We start from the raw sequence: 17608 nt of genomic DNA, 5'->3' as shown, positions 1-17608 counted from the left end.
CAATACTGGGGGATTTGAAAAGCCATAGTCAATCAATCAATAATATAATAATTATTTTAGCAAAAATGTTTATTTTTCATTTACAATCCGTGGAAGCTATGAGAATAGGAAGATTCAAATCTTTTGTGAAGCATCACAGCACAGTTGAAAAATATATGGCAAATAAAAATCCGAAATGGATGATGTTGGAAGATAGATGGGAAAGGTTGAGTGGAGCTGAAGGGTGGGACTAATAACAAGATAAACAATGTAGGGCATACGGGATCTGTGAAATGTGTATAGGTGCGGAGCTATTGTGAAATAGCACAGTTACAAGTGGAAATCAAACTGGATGGACAACAGAAATAGAGGAAGGACTAAGAACAAACAAGAGAGAACTATTATAAAGTAGACTGTGTCTGTAAAATGTGTATAAGATGTATAAATTGAAGGTAAAAACAGAAATGTTTATCAGTTTACTCCAATTGGGGGATCGGTGGTAGGGTTTGCGGGGAATAATAACAAAGGTATACTCTTTAAAAAAGTATGTATGTCTATGTAGGTATGTGTATGTATATATGTGTATATGTATGCATACGTGAATGGATATATATATTTACCCAAAAAAATATGGGGGATTGGAAATGATGCAGACAATTACATTGGAAGCAACATTCTTTCCGCAATATTAAGCTGATCCACCCCCCCCCCCCCCAAAAAAAAGAAAGAAAAAAAAGACCGGACCCTTCGTTCCCAGGCCATTTATAACCTCTCAGATCTGACTAGAGACTCCATTTCAAATCTCACTATTCGCTGACATCCAGGGGAAAGCGTATGCAGTGCATCTCAACCAATAGAAGACAGGCAAATTAATAAACTGACCTGGGAACAGCTTGCAGAATTCAGCATTCTCACATCCACATGGGAAAAAGGCTCCAACTCGAGTTCTGTTTTACTCACAGATATAATTCAAACGGTTTTAGAAACTAGAGAGTGTTTTCTATCCAATAGTAATAATAATATGCATATTGTACGAGCAAGAATTAAGTACGAGGCAGTTTAATTTGGGAACGAAATTATTACAAAGTGCAAACAGCACCCCCTATTGAGAAGAAGTTTTTAAGGATCAGCTAGGTGGAGATGTTGTTTCCTACCTTCACCACCTGATGAGCTTAGAGGGTACTATGGTGTTGAATGCTGAGCTGTAGTCAATGAACAGCATTCTTACATACAGTTGAAGTCGGAAGTTTACATACACTTAGGTTGGAGTCATTAAAACTCGTTTTTCAACCACTCCACAAATTTCTTATTAACAAAATATAGATTTGGCAAGTCGGTTAGGACATCTCCTTTGTGAATGACACAAGTCATTTTTCCAACAATTGTTTACAGACAGATTATTTCACACATTCCAGTGGGTCAGAAGTTTACATACACTAAGATGACTGTGTCTTGAAAACAGCTCTGAAAATTCCAGAAAATTATGTAATGGCTTTAGAAGCTTCTCATAGGCTAATTGACTTAATTTGAGTCAATTGGAGGTGTACCTGTGGATGTATTTCAAGGCCTACCTTCAAACTCAGTGCCTCTTTGCTTGACATCGTGGGAAAAGAAAAAAAAATCAGCCAAGACCTCAGAAACAAAACTGTAGACCTCCACAAGTCTGGTTCATTCTTGGGAGCAATTTCCAAATATCTGAAGGTACCACATTCATCTGTACAAACAATAGTATGCAAGTATAAACACCATGGGACCACGCAGCCGTCATACCTCTCAGGAAGGAGACACGTTCTGTCTCCTAGAGATGAACATACTTTGGTGCGAAAAGTGCAAATCAATCCCAGAACAACAGCATAGAACCTTCTGAAGATGCTGGAGGCAAAAGGTTACAAAAGTATCTATATCCTCAGTAAAACGAGTTGTCATAACCTGAAAGGCGTCTCAGCAAGGAAGAAGCCACTGCTCAAAAACCGCCATAAAAAAGCCAGACTACGGTTTGCAACTGCACATGGAGACAAAGATCGTACTTTTTGGAGAAATGTCCTCTGGTCTGATGAAACACAAATAGAACTGTTAGGCCATACTGGCCATTGTTATGTTTGGAGAAAAAAGGGGGATGCTTGCAAGCCGAAGAACACCATCCCAACTGTGAAGTACAGGGGTGGCAGCATCATGTTGTGGGGGTGCTTTGCTGCAGGAGGGACTGGTGCACTTCACAAAATAGATGGCTTCATGAGGAGGGGAAATGATTTGGATATATTAAAGCAACATCTCAAGACATCAGTCAGGAAGTTAAAGCTTTGTCGCAAATGGACAATGACCCCAAGCATACTTCCAAAGTTGTGGCAAATAGGCTTAAGGACAACAAAGTCAAGGTATTGGAGTGGCCATCACAAAGCCCTAACCTCAATCCCATAGAAAATTTGTGGGCAGAACTGAAAAAGCGTGTGCGAGCAAGGAGGCCTACAAACCTGACTCAGTTACACCAGCTCTGCCAGGAGGAATGGGCCAAAATTCACCCAACTTATTGTGGGAAGCTTGTGGAAGGCTACCCGAAACGTTTAACCCAAGTGAAACAATTTAAAGGCAATGCTCCCAAATACTAATTGAGTGTATGTAAACGTCTGACCCACTGGGAATGTGATGAAAGAAATAAAAGCTTAAATAAATATTTCTCTCTACTATTATTCTGACATTTGATATTCTTAAAATAAAGTGGTGATCCAAACTGACCTAAGACAGGGAATTTTTACTAGGATTAAATGTCAGGAATTGTGAAAATCTGAGTTTAAATGTATATGGCTAAGGTGTATGTAAACTTCCGACTTCAACTGTAGGTATTCCTCTTGTCCATATGGGATAGGGCAGTGTGCAGTGTGATGGCGATTGCATCGTCTGTGGACCTGTTGGGGCGGTATGCAAACTGAAGTGGATCTACGGTGGCAGGTAGCAGGTAGCAGGTAAGGTGGAGGTGATATGATCCTTGACTAGTCTCTCAAAGCACTTCATTATGACAGAAGTGAGTGCTACTGGGGCAATAGTCATTTAGTTCAGTTATCTTTGCCTTCTTGGGTACAGGAACAATGGTGGCCATCTTGAAGCATGTGGAGACAGCAGACCGGGATAGGGAGCGATTGAATATGTCCGTAAACACACCAGTCAGCTGGTCTGCGCATTCTCTGAGGACGCGGCTAGGGATGCTGTCTGGGCCAGCAGCCTTGCGATGGTTAACACTTTTAAATGTCTTACTCACGTCGGCCACGGAGGAGAGGGGGGGCCCGCAGACCTTGGTAGCGGGCCAGGTCTGTTGCACTGTATTATCCTCCAAACGGGCAAAGAAGGTGTTTTGTTTGTCTGGAAGCAAGACGGTGTCCGTGAATAATACATAAAAAAACAAAATACTGCATAGTTTCCTAATGACTTGAAGCGAGGCGACCATCTCTATCGGCGTCATCTCTTGGTTTTACCTTCTCTCAGCACATATCAAAGCTGCAGGCTAAAGTTAAATCTAGACTTGGTTTCCTATATCGAAATCGCTCCTCTTTCACCCCAGCTGCCAGACTAACCTTGATTCAGATGACCATCCTACCCATGCTAGATTACGGAGACGTAATTTATAGATCTGCAGGTAAGGGTGCTCTCGAGCGACTAGATGTTCTTTACCATTACCACCAATGCTCCTTATAGGACACATCACATCACTGCACTCTAAACTCTTCTGTAAACTGGCCATCTCTGTATACCCGTTGCAAGAACCACTGGTTGATGTTTATTTATATAAACCTCTTAGGCCTCACTCCCCCCTCTCTGAGATATCTACTGCAGCCCTCATCCTCCACATACAACACCCGTTCTGCCAGTCACATTGTGTTAAATGTCCCCTTTTCGAGCTAAATCCACTTTTTGTCTGCCCAGATCCAGAAATCCCTCCCTAGAAACATACTGCAGATTAGTGGAAAAAGAAGTGTTGTGGGATTTTGAATAAGAAATGAGAATACAGAGTTTACATTAATCTCCCTAAAGAACAGAGGCAAGCATTGGATGTTTCAAAAAAATGGTTCCACTTCGATAGTGGTGTTGTTAAACCGTGATGACTATGTGAATGAGATCCGGGGACAATTGAACAACACAAATTTGTATCAGAAATTGTCACGTGACCCTACACCACTGTTCAAAGATGAGATTCACTGCAAGCTGAAGTCTCTTATGGAAAGTGGAGACATTATGCAAAAGAATATGAGTTCATGAAAGTAGACTATCCAATCAGGAGCATCATTCATGCCTTACCAAAAATCCCAAAACGACTGGATTAGGCACCAGGGAGACCGATTGTGGCCTCCATTGGCTCATTGACTGAAGATATTTCTGCTGTTGTAGATTTCTTTCTAAAACCCTGCATATGTACGCAAATCTATGGACGTGGTTAACACCCTCAAGACAATGCGCAATATGGGGAGATGCTTATGGCTTGCTTTGATGTTGAATAACTGTACACTAATATCCTCCATCATGGAGGCCTAGAAACCATGGCACACTACCTCAGTCAATGACCCACTGGCACACTCCCTAGCACTAACTGTATTGTTGAGCTGGCTGGGATTGTTCCGACTAAGAACTTTTTCATGTTTGAAAATGACATGTTCCTTCAACTGAAGGGAACTGCTATGGGTAGTGAAATGGCACCGAATTATGCCAATCTGTATGTTTTTTTTGTCGTTGAGAAGAATGTGATTTTCAGCCCTAATAATCTATTCTTGCGCCATATTAGACTAGGGAAACGCTTCATTGATGACGCATTCGTTCTATTCCAGGGCACAGCAGAGGAACTTCATCGATTCCACTCCTTCATCAATACAAGCAGTGAACATTTGAAATTCACCCTCATATTTGATGCGCATGAAATAAGTTTTCTTGACATTTTGATTAAGAGGAATGGGGGGGGGTTTAGTACGGATCTATACAGGAAGCCGACGGACAGGAATTCCCTGTTACGCGGAGACAGCTTCCACCCTACACCCCTAAAAAAAGGCCTACCCATTTGCCAATACAATCGCATACGGTCACGCCCTGACGTTAGAGAGCCTTTTTATTTCTCTATTTGGTTAGGTCGGGGTGTGATTTTGTTGGGCATTCTAGTTTTTTTATTTCTTTGTTGGCCGGGTATGGTTCCCAATCAGAGGCAGCTGTCTATCGTTGTCTCTGATTAGGGATCCTACTTAGACAGCCTTTTTTCCACCTTTAGTTTATGGGATCTTGTTTTTGTGTAGTGCCTGTGAGCACTCCAGTCGTTACGTCTCGTTTGCTCTTTATTGTTTTTGTTGGTGAGTTTCATTTAAATAAACATGTGGAACTCTATGCACGCTGCGCCTTGGTCCGCTCATTTCAACGAACGTGACACATACGTAGGATTTGCAGTACATAGAGTGACTATGTCAAACAAACCGACCATCTGGATGAGCGTTTCAGACAGCGGGGTTACCCAGAGGAATGGCTGCATGACGCAAGGGAATGTTTTAAAAATATGACTTGGGATGACAGCCTCAAGCCCAACCCTATCCGCCCTCCTGACCAACGCGTTCAATGCTTCCTTCAGTACTCCCCACATGGTAAACAGTTTAACCACGTCATTAAAAAACACTGGTACATCTTGAGCACTGATCCACAACTGGAAAAGATATTTACAGAAGTAGTCTTAGTAAACATCAGTGAAACGGTGGTGAGGTCTGATCTTCCACCAGTGCCGCGCAGTACCTTTCTAGACAATGTGCCGGACGGTAACTATAGATGTGGCGGATGGTGCAGTGTAACTTCACGAACAAATGCACAATGTTCAATCACCCGCTTACGGGCAAGGCCATTAAGATTAAGGGCATCATTACGTGTTCCACCAAAAAATGGATATACCTGATCAAGTGTATTTGTGGTCTGTGCTATGTAGCAAAAACAAAACGAGCTCTGAAAACAAGGATGGCAGAACACAGGAGTAATATCAGGACCCTTGACCAGAGAAACCCTGTGGCTGCGCATTTCATGGAGGCTCGTCACAACGTTAGCTCTCTGAGATACATTGGCATCGAACATGTTTAGACTCCTAGGAGGGGCAGAGATACTGATAATCTATTATTGAGAAGAGAATTGTATTGGATTCGCCGTTTGTGTACCATGTCTCCTAGAGGCCTGAACCAAGAGTTTGATATCAGACCATTTCTTACCTGAATATGTTACTTCACTTTGATTTGTCTTGCCTTCCAGGTTACCCACTTGGTCATTTTGTAAATATATATTATGTTCTGGAACCATTACATGCACCCATCTCATTGTTATTTAATTATTAATAATAATTATTAATTATTGTTTTTTGCACCCACCATGCGCCATGGTCACGTGAGGTGAAATGTGTATATTTGGGAATTTGAACACTCAGTGTGTTTGACCTGACGAATATCCGTTTTGGATTAAAATAATGCGGTGAATTGGGAGCTTTAACGGTGGCCCTTCTTGTTCTATTCTAGTATTCTTTATTAGCCCAGCACCTATGTATTTAAGGATTTGCGTATGACCCCAAACGTTTCTATAAAAGGTCCCCAAAGCACACACATCCCTTGGCTGCTTGTCTTTTCAGCGACCGGAACGAACTGCAACAAACACTCAAACTGGACAGTGAAAGATCTCTTCATTCAAAGACTCAAATCATGGACACTCTTACTGACAGTTGTGGCTGCTTTGCGTGATGTATTGTTCTCTTTTCTTACCCTTTGTGCTGTTGTCTGTGCCCAATAATGTTTGTACCCTGTTTTGTGCTGCTACCATGTTGTGCTGCTGCCATGTTGTTGTCATCTTGTGTTGCTACCATGCTGTGTTGTGATGTGTTGCTGCCTTGCTATGTTGTTGTCTTAGGTCTCTCTTGATGTAGTGTTGTGTTGTCTCTCTTGTCGTGATGTGTGTTTTGTCCTATATTTTTATTGAATTTATTTTTGTGTTTAATCCCCTGTCCCCACAGGAGACCTTTTGGTAGGCCGTCATTGTAAATTAGAATTTGTCCTTAACTGACTTGCCTAGTTAAATAAAGGTTAAATAAAATACAAATTAAGTAGAGTCACATTTCATTGTGACAGGTCATCATAGCATGGCCAGAGATTAAAACGACAAACTGTGATTTATCACTCTTGTTGCTCTGCCTTGGCTTTCAGGCCTGCTGTGTGGAAGATTGCTAGTGTGGTCGGTGGCTGGCTGTGGATCAGATCTACATGGATTGTTATCATACATGGTGGCTGGTCACTAAGTATGGCTCACTGGTCCAAATCTCAGCTCCCTATCTCTGGGTGTATGTGTTCCTCTAGCTGGGTGAGAGCTGCGTCCACCAGCCACAGCAAAGACACCTCATTAAGCCCAGCGCTCAAGCCTTAACGCTCGAGGTGAAATTGCGTGATTTAGTTTCTCTCTCCGCCTTGTAGATAACAGGCAAGGATCATTTCACGTGTAATGGTAATTTCCTGTGTGTGTAATATAGCAGTGTCTTCTGTGGCTTTTGATGAGGGAATCGACCAACATTCCGTATCGCTCTCAGTGACATGGACAAATAGATTTTATCTATGTCATTTGGGCTGAAATGATTTAATTCTGATTGCGACTAGTGTTCTCAGTTTCGTACGTAGGGGAAATATGGCATACGTATCATAGAGTATCATCATACGTATCATATAGTATCATCGTATGTGTCATTTAGTATCGTCATACGTATCATATGGAACATGTTTTATTATTTTTCCATCGACGACAAAGAGAGTTGTTTACATTTGTCACATTCACAGCACTTTCGTCAAAATAGGTCATAGTATAACTTTACAAATGATATCATCTTAAATAGTTCTTTCCACGATGTTGGCCCTGAAGTCTGTCATTTGTCACTTCTTGTGGCGTAAATGTTCATAATATTATCTACAATCCACAAGATAGAAAATGTTGTGTTTTTTTGTATTTTTTACTTAACCTTTATTTCACTAAGTTTGTTGTATAATTGAAGTTCCTCTTGAGCCACCCAATGTCCCTAAAGTCTCCCAAATCCTCAGGATAAATGGAGACAAAGTCAATTCTAAAGAAAATACAATACCAATACAGAAAACCTGCACATTATTAAATCAAAACTGAGAACCGTACATAACATCAACATTTCATTCTGAGAGAGATCAAAACTCACATATCAAATAGTTAGATGTTCTTAAATGTGCACATTGTTCACATATTTTATGCCTTTGGGCTATGATATTAACAGTATTCCCCATTTTCTGTAACCAAGCAGTATTTTACAGGAGAAAAAACAGTCGCACAGTATCAACTTCAATGTAGAAACATCAGATACAGTGAGCCACTGTCTTTCAGTTCACAATATGTCAACTAAGGCATCAGTCAAATCCTGTCATGTTGTCCCCTGTATTGTTCATCCATTTTGACAACCTCACGTTCTGCCAGCACTTAAATCCAGGGAAACCCCATTTGGGTAAAGAAGTCACTCTCACATCCAGCAACCGAGGAGTTTTGTGAAAGATCATTTAATTCAGGTCTCATGGCCGAGAGCAACATTCTAGAATTCAGGTCTCAAGTTGAACCATAAAGATAATTGTTGTTCTATCTCAATGAATAGTTTGTCAAAGAGATCTCAGAACTCAGGTCTCATGCTCGACAGCAGAGAAGTTTGTGAAAGACATTTCGGAACTCTGCGTTGAAGGCCGTGTAAATGATGGGGTTGACAGCACTGTTGACGTAGCCCAGCCACGTTACCACGGAGATCAGAGTGGGGCTGATTTTGCAGGACACGCACAGCACGTTGGTCACATGTACCACAAAGAAAGGCGTCCAACAGGCTAGGAATACACCTGGTATAGGTGAGAAGAGGGCGGAAGAGGAGGGGAGAAGGGGATGAGGGGGAGGGGAGGAGGAGGGGAGGGGAGAAGAAGAAGAGGGAGGAGGAAAAGGGGGAGGAAGAGGGAAAAGGTGAAGCAGTCAGTCTTTTAAATAAATCAATACATGGCAAGGGATACATAACTACAGTATATTACCATAATGTGAGATAGAAAACATCAATGTGCTATGACATTGAGGAAAAGGTGTTCATGACAGACACTGCTTATAGAGGTTGTGTTTAATACGAGTATGTTGTTATAATGTGAGATGGTAAATATCATGTGACGTCCCATTGAGGAAAAGCTGTCTATGACAGGCAGACTGTAGCTCACTGCATACAGAGTTACTGAATTTGTATTATCTGTGTGCGGGTGTGTAGAATAGATGCATGTGGCATGAAAAAGTGTTTGCACAGATCATGTGAACCATGGTAGAAGATTGCAGTCAAGTGGCTGTTTCCGAGGAGATAGCGTCCTCTCCTTGTACTGCAGGCTGCCTTACCATAATGTATGATACCTTACAGACACATCATGTGTTAACTCTATATTTGGTCGCTAGCTAACTAGCTGGTAACACTTCATCACCTTTCCAGCAAACGTGCCATGAGAACGTTGTCACACTGAGTAAAGTTAGTCAGCTCTGCCTGTACACATAGCCTGCGCCAGTTATGGCGTGAACGACTCTCAGAGTAGATGTGCGTAGATGTACATAGACAACGGGTGTGTGTATGTCATATTTTCCACCCATTCAGCACGTGCCAACACTCACACCTGTTCACGCACACACACATTTGGTAGGATACAGCTTAGATCCACAACACATAGACTACGGACTCTATTTCTCCCTGCTTTGTCCGTTCAGACACAGCAGGGAGCAGGTTTGTCAGTGGATAGACGCGGTCCTGCATTAGTACAGTAAGCAAACAGGCCCAGCATTGTGGGAAGAGACTATGCTGTGGATGGTGGTATTATTCATTCCTCTATCCTTCACAACAACACTAGCATAGTGCTAAACACATCCTGCTAAATCTGTGGAGCAACAACGCCGTCTAACACCATCGTCTACCCTCGTTGCCTTTTAACAGTCTTGTGTTTTCAAACGTTGAATTTATAGCCACGGAGTGTGAGCCTTTTTCTCATATAATCAAAATGTTAGCCCCTTCTCAGCATGTAGCCTCTTTGAAGCGTTCGGTGTTTGTTATATAGATACCATCCCCTGTGGTCTCAGATTGCAAAAATCTGATCCTTGTTTTGTATTGCTGTAATGCCGTGTTATTATGTAATGCATAATAATATGTTTTTCAAACCATTGATTTGTAAGTTTATGGGTTCAACTACTTTTAACAATTTACACTGAAAATGTACCGGAAGAACTGTTCAGACTTAAAGTTCGATAAAATCGCTCTGTCAAATACAGTGTCTTCAGAAACTATTCACACCCCTTGACTTATTCCACATGTTGTTGTGCTACAGCCACAGTGGAGTACCATTCTAGGTAAGTTGTTTGGATGCCCGTCTCACCGGAAAGACTCAAGATAACTGACGCACTGCTTCATGACATCCCACTCTGGTGCACTCTATGACATCTCCCCCTTTAACTTGAACACATTCTCCTTTTAACACCTTCTACAAACGAGTGGAACCACAATGAAAGCAACCGCACTTCAGAATAGCAATACAGAGAAACAATGTTACTGAAAAGGTTTTGAAAGAACAAAAAAGCAACGCAACAATTCACATGTACCGACCCCCCCCCCCTCCCCCGGCCCCCCCACCCCCCAAATTGACATGTATTGTCTCTTTTCAATGTCTCTTGGTTTACATAGCTGTTCTTTACAGGTCCAGTCTGACAACTGGTTTGCAAACCCTTCCAGACTTGGTAAGTAAAAGCCCTTGACCAGCAGCCTTTGTTCTGTCACTCGAGGCCAGTGAAAGAGTCTCTTGTTGACCATTGTCTGGCAGTAGACTATTTTCTCTTCTTTCAGGAGAGGCAGGCGTAATACCTCTAGTTGGGGTATAGGCACTGTCTGGTGGTGGCGACAGTTACGCCGTAGTGTTCCTCCATTCTGCATCTCGATGACGCAAACCTGGGTGCGGTGCTTTCCCCTGTTACCACTGCAGGTGCCGTCTACTCGTTTAGGTGATGTAGCTTGGTGAGCACTGTTTCCCCTGGCAGTAGCAACTGTAATGGTCTCGCCTCGTGACGGCTGGTTGTAGTAGAAGGCTTGTTTCGTCCTTTAGCCTGATGTGTTTTTGTTGGGCCACTTAGTTTCTCTCCAACCGTTGGGACTTTTCGTTGCGATTTTTCTACCCATGACGAGCTCTGCTGGGCTTGCTCCCGTTGTTTTGCATTGGGTTGATCTGTGGCACATGAGACCAACCAGTGGGTCTTTCTGCTTCAGAATCCTCGTCGCTGTCTGCACTGCCCTTTCGGCGTAACCGTTACCCTGAGGGTTGTGCGCGCTGGAAGTAATGTGCTTAACGTCAAGCTGCTCTGCCATTTCTTGGAACTCGGAACTAGGGAATTGGGGCCCCCTTGTCACTAACGACCTCATCTGCAATCCCATACCTTGCAAAGGTTCCTTTCAGCTTCAGGGCGACCTGTGTACTGTGGTTGTAGGCATGTGTAGTATCTCAATGAAACTTGAGTCATAGTCAAATATAATCAGATGGTTTTGTTTGTTATGCTCACGTAGATCCAGAGCAATTATTTTCCATGGCCTGTCAGGGAGCAGCGTTGAGATGATTGGCTCACTTTGCTGTTCCTTTCTAAGCTCACAACAAGACTGACATAACCTTTTTCTTCAGCTCTGATGAGATACTGAGGCGTTGGCTCTCTCTCTCTGCGTTTAGTCAGACCTTGATGTCCATTGTGTATTCTATCAAGATTGTCTGCCCGCCGTGCCTATGGTACTAGTATACGATTCCCCCTTGTGACCATACCATTGTACCCTGACAGTTCACTTTTCACTGAAAAAAAATCTCTGACTTTGACTGGGGTTTTACTCACATCACATCACACACATGATCACTGTCTGTAGTGTATCATCCGCTGCAGTGGCAACTCTGATGCTCTCCATTTTGTTTTTGTCTGTGTAAAAGGTATGTTGTTGATTACGGCTGCGATGTAGCACTCCTCGTCCGTGTGCGTGTCAGTTTCCTTTTCTGTGGGTGTCAACGGCCTCCTTGACAGAGTGTCCGCCACGACCAACGTTTTGCCTGGCGCGTACTCCGCTGTGGGTTAGAACCTCATGAGCTGTATGAGTAGTCTCTGGCACCGCCAAGCCACATTATCCAAAACTTTGCTGTTCATTGGTGAGACCAAGGGCTTGTGGTCACTGGCTTGAAAACCTCCAGGCCGAATAGATATTTCTCGAATTTTCTCAAACGTCAGTTCTGGGGAAGTTGTTAGAAGTACTTTGAGGGGCTGGCACGCCGCCTGCTCTGCGTGATCCCACGCCCACGCCCACGCCCAAAGCCATCAGACTGTTAAACAGCCATCACTAACACAGAGTGGCTGCTGCCTACATACAGACTCGAATCATTGGCCACTTTCATAAATGGATCACTAGTCATTTTAAATAATGCCACTTTTATAATGTTTACATATTTTACATTACTCATCTCATATGTATACACTGTATTTTATACCATCTATTGCATCATGTGCATCATCATCCAAATATTTATATGTACATATTCTTATTCCATCCTTTTAGATTTGTGTGTATTAGGTAGTTGTTGTGGAATTGTTAGATTACTTGTTAGATATTACTGCACTGTCGGAACTAGAAGCACAAGCATTTCACTACACTCACATTAACATCTGCTAACCATGTGTATGTGACCAATAACATTTGATTTGATTTGACCTCAGGAGCTCATGCAGTGGTTGACCCACTGTGGATAGGTTGGGGATATACTTCCCTAGTTATTTAACCATCCCAAGAACCTTCTTCAGCTCCTGCAAGTTCTCTGGTGGGGAAAGCTGCCTGATGGTGTCCACTTTCTCTGAATCAGACCTGACTCCTAATGGGTCAATGAGATGTCCCAGGAAGCGTAGCTTTGTTTGCCTGAGGACTCACTTTTCTCTGTTCAACTTTAGTCCGGTTGACTCGATCTTCTGCAGGACTCTTTTTAGTCGCTCGTTGTGCTCCTCTATAGTATTAGCCTATACCAAAATGTCATCCATAAAAACGGGGGCTGTCTTAAGGCCTTGCAATGTCTCCATTTTGTTTTGGAAGATTTCTGGAGGGCTCGAGATCCCAAACGGCAGACGGCTGAGTTAGTTGTTGACACTCTGTCTGCAATGCTTTCTCTGGGATGAGCATATCAAATGTCTCTTCATACATTACACTAGGGAAAGGGGGGATACCTAGTCAGTTGTACAACTGAATGCATCTTCCTGATTTAATCCAAACCCTCGGAATCAGAGAGGTGCGGGGGGGGGCTGCCATAATCAACATCCACAGCGCCTGGGGAACAGTGGGTTAACTGCCTTGCTCAGTGGCAGAATGACCGATTTTTACCTTGTCAGCTCGGGATTCAATCCAGCAACCTTTCGGTTACTGGCCCAACGCTCTGACCACTAGGCTACCTACCGCCCCACTAGCATCTGCTCCAGTGTCAATTAAACATTTTACAGGTGTTGCACCAATGAGAAGTTGCACTGTCCTTTGGTCATCACTCCTATCGGCATTGCTAACGGATCTGAAACAACAACTTCACTGATTTTGTGTGACACATTCTTTCCCAGTGTCCTGTTTACTGACACTTGTTGCATGTCCAGTTGAAAGCTGGACATCTTTCCTGCTCTTTATGTTACATTTTCCCACACCTGCGGCATTTTCCTTCTGCACGCTCCGTGACCTTTGAATCTGTGTTCTCATTGCGCCATTTTGCATTCTTCTTGTGCCCCCGTGCAATCTCCTGCACATAGCACGCAACTTCTCCCTGCTGGCTTACTTGCATGCTAACTTTCTCTGACTGACGGACTGTAGTTGCTAACGTGAGATCTGCCATCAACTGCAGTTTAGGACACAGTCGTTTATCCAGTATGCCCACAACAATTTGGTTCTGAATATGCTGATCTCTATTCGCATCAAAGTCACAATGCTCTGAAAGCTCGTAAAAGGGCTCTGATGAACGTCTCTGCCTTTCTCCCAGGTCGCTGTACTCGTTGATTAAAACCGGCACATTCGTGAACAACACTCCATTTGGGAAAACAGTTTTCAGAGGATGAGAATGCAAAGATGAACGATTAGAAAATGTTCTCTGTCTCGCTGCGCATGGCATGAGGGAACTGACCTGTACATTTGATCTCCCTGATCCAACTAGGTCACGGTTTGGAATCTCATAAAAAGTTGTTTCCAATCCATCCATTCCGTTGGTTTATCAAAGCTCAAGTTTTGCGGTGGGTCAAACGTCGCCATAGTCCACTATCTTAGTAGGATGCGAGCCTCTCATCCTACTTCTGACACCATGTAATATAACGTGAATGTCTAGTCAGAGGAGTACCTTTTCAGGCAAGTGGTTTTAATTCCCGTCTCACAAGAATGCCTCAATATAGCCATAAACACTGCTTTATGACATCCCGTGACACTGTTGTGTATACTATGACATCATCTACACACAATAGCCCGTAATGACAAAGTGAGAACATGTTTTTAGACATTTTAGTAAATGTATTGAAAATTTCAGAAGGGTTTGTGCATATATTATGACAACATTTTGTGACTTTTTTGTTCGTTTTGGAGTTCTGTACATTTTTGGGGAGGGTTTCGTTCAACAAATTAAGACAAAAATGATTCTTCTCACTCCTGAAGAGAGTACAAGTTCTCTAGCTATGGATTGAAGCACACTGAACCGGAGCTTGAGAAGCTGGATATACTGTATACTCAGAGAAGAGGTGAAACCATTCACCCTCCAGGCACTGATTACCGAAACAGCAACTGTCCCAAACAGCCATGCGCTTTAATCTTAGTTGATGTGTCAACAATCAGTTGCAGGTCATGAGGTTGTGTATTCTGCTCAGAGTGGGTGAACCCCTCATTTCCAAGTCCCCCCATGTTTATGTAATGAATACTGTTTAAGCTCACCGCAACCCCCTGTTTTCTTGCCCCAACGATGCTAAATGTGCTTTGTTGATATGATTTGTGTAACCCTTGGAAGACGCATGCATGTACACACACACGCACACGTACACATACCTACCAACTACAACAGGAAGAACCTTCATGGCTTTGCGCTCCCTCCCACTCACTCTGCTACTCTTGCTATTGCGGCGCCCCCTCTTATTGGCCTTAGCGTGGGCCAGCCCATTCTCCTTCAGGCTCTTCCCCTGCCTAGGCGGCCTCTCCGTGGGGTCCGCGTCAGAAACGCTGTCCATCTGGGTAGTCATGGGGTCGCACTCCGCCACGCCCGCCCCCAAACCATCCTGCTGCTTGTTCTCCACCCCGAGGGACGCCGTGGGCGACGCCATTGATACAGCCGACGGTGACATCGGGCTGAGAGCTGTGGGCATGAGGTACACCACCTTCTCCTTGGCACCCGCCCTGACCCCTGCGTTCTCCCTCTGCAGGGCGGAGCTGAGGCGCAGGGACAGGCTCTGTTTTCCTCCCCTCGTCAGCTGGGAGCGGCTCCTGCCTGAGCTCCAGCGTCTCAACCCCCGGAACATCCAGTAGTACAGGAAGAGCATGACAGGGCAAGGCACAAAGAAGGAGCACACGGAGGAGTAGACCACGAAGCTGTCGTTCTCCAGCTTGCACACGGTGGGGTCGCGGCCCGGCACCTGGTTGAGGCCGAAGATGACGGGACTGGCGACGCCCAGGGAGAGAACCCAGGTGGCCGTAATGAGGACCAGCTGCCGCATGCTGAACTGGTTCCTGTTATACTTCAGTGGCACCACCACCGCTATGTACCTGCAGGGACACACACATCACAGGGGATAAAATACATTTCAAATACATAGAGCACACCTGTTGTACTTCAGGAGCACTGCTGCCACCATGGCTATGTACCTGCAGGCACACGGATCAAAGTAAATAACATAGTCTACATTTAAAATACATAAATACATAAATTTAACATGGAGGGACTTCAAACAGGCCAATACAGCAGGGAAATACTCAGAGGACATAGTGGGCGTTTTGGAAGCATTTGAAAAACCTGAAAGTTGTTCAAAGCTGTTCTGTGATCCTCCTTCAAAGTAAACTTAGATGTGGAGGCACTAGAATGCCACAGATAAAGTTACAATAATATTCACCTTCATTCATAACTCCACTCAACTCCACCCCCCACAACCTGGCTCTACCCTGCTTCTCCTGTCTAATAAATCCAATGAATCTCAATCTATTGATTAGATACCATGTCGAATTATTACATTGTGAAATCTAATAACACCACAATGCTATAGAACCTGTCAGTCTCACGAGCCGCATAACGCTCGGGATATAACATTTAACTAGCAGGAAGTGTGTGCTGTGTGGAACCTATTTAATGCTTATCTTATATTTTACAGTGGGTTTGTTTTTGCTTTGCCTTAGAAAACTCTTGGAGCCCTTAGATGTTGTTTGGGGTAGAGTCCCCTGGGTGTTTGGTGTGAGCTTGCTTCTCGCTGTGTTGAGTAATTAGTGGGTCTTGATGATTGGGTCGATGAGGGGGTTCCAGTGCTACGGTTCCATTAGCCTCCTATAGACCACAGCCATCAGTTAGCATTCACTGTGTGATGTCTGCTAAAGGTCTCGCTACGCTCTTCTCACAGTCTGGCAGAATGATTTGTGGGATTACTGTGAGTGACAGGGCTCAATACAGAGCTCGCTACAGATATTAGAAATAAATATTGAGCTTGCAAGTTGAAGATATTGTTTTTGGTGTTTTTAATGGCTCTCTGTGTTGCTTTCGTAAGTGGGAATAAAGACACAGGGTATTTCTTGAAGAAACCTTTTTCAATCTTTTCCTTGTTCGACCAATAACTCAGAGATATTGCAGTAGTTCTTTGCAATTTTTTGTTAACTCATAAATCATGCAGGAGACACGTCATTTCAACGTAGATAATTGGGTAATATTTGGTTGACACGTCGATCAAAGACATTACAACCTATATTCACCCACTCGAAAAGACAGCCAAAAGTTTGTTTTTATATCCATTGTGTTGTCATGATGCTTTAAACCATCTAAAGGCACAAACAAATTCCAATGCCAAACAATGTTACATTTGTGGTTTATTTATAGAAAAGATGACTGTGTTATCACTGTGCTTCATCTAATAGCGTAACCAAATGACCTGGATTGCAGTTGAGATGACATTAAAAGTACACGGTGCAAGTGATCAATGCTGTTCAAGAATCTGCACAGATTACTACAGTAATTGTGATGATCTCCACAGACCTGCGACGACCTATGCATGCTATTTTGAATATGCACGCTTTAATGATTACATGAGAATACATTCATAGTTACAGTAACCTCAATGTGGCCACGGATGTGTTACTCATTTTAAGGTTACATTCGTTTGTAAGATAGCCTTAACTTTAGGCTATTTACTGTATTACAAAAGTAATATCGAATTGTGTTAGGTTGTCAACGCAAGCAAATATCAACATTATCTTCTGCTTGGATAGTTCTATTTGTGCCACTAACTTAGTCTGGCTTTAATTCCAGTTTGTCTAAGTTTGAACTAGATCAAACTTTAAAAGCACTTTAAATAAAGTTTAACTTTGATTTTGATT

At 43.2% G+C, this 17608-nt stretch overlaps 1 protein-coding gene across 2 annotated transcripts in view; it reads right to left on the bottom strand.

Moving 5' to 3' along the window:
• Positions 1-7719: 7719 nt before the first annotated feature.
• LOC129838609 (D(4) dopamine receptor-like) overlaps positions 7720-17608 on the bottom strand; it is a 30517-nt gene continuing 20628 nt past the window's right edge. The window contains exons 5-6 of one of the 2 annotated variants that reach the window (XM_055905695.1): positions 15089-15799; positions 7720-8852 (exon numbers count right to left, since the gene is read on the bottom strand). In XM_055905695.1, the coding sequence (XP_055761670.1) occupies positions 8636-8852; positions 15089-15799 (928 nt within the window). In that variant the 3' untranslated portion in view covers positions 7720-8635. The remainder of the gene's footprint in view (positions 8853-15088; positions 15800-17608) is intronic. The other variant, XM_055905697.1, reaches the window with a different exon arrangement.

This window comes from Salvelinus fontinalis, chromosome 39 (assembly GCF_029448725.1).
Source record: "Salvelinus fontinalis isolate EN_2023a chromosome 39, ASM2944872v1, whole genome shotgun sequence".
Taxonomy (NCBI): Eukaryota; Metazoa; Chordata; class Actinopteri; order Salmoniformes; family Salmonidae; genus Salvelinus; species Salvelinus fontinalis.
Note: the sequence above shows the minus strand (reverse complement) of the source record. Positions and strands in the feature narration are given on the sequence as shown.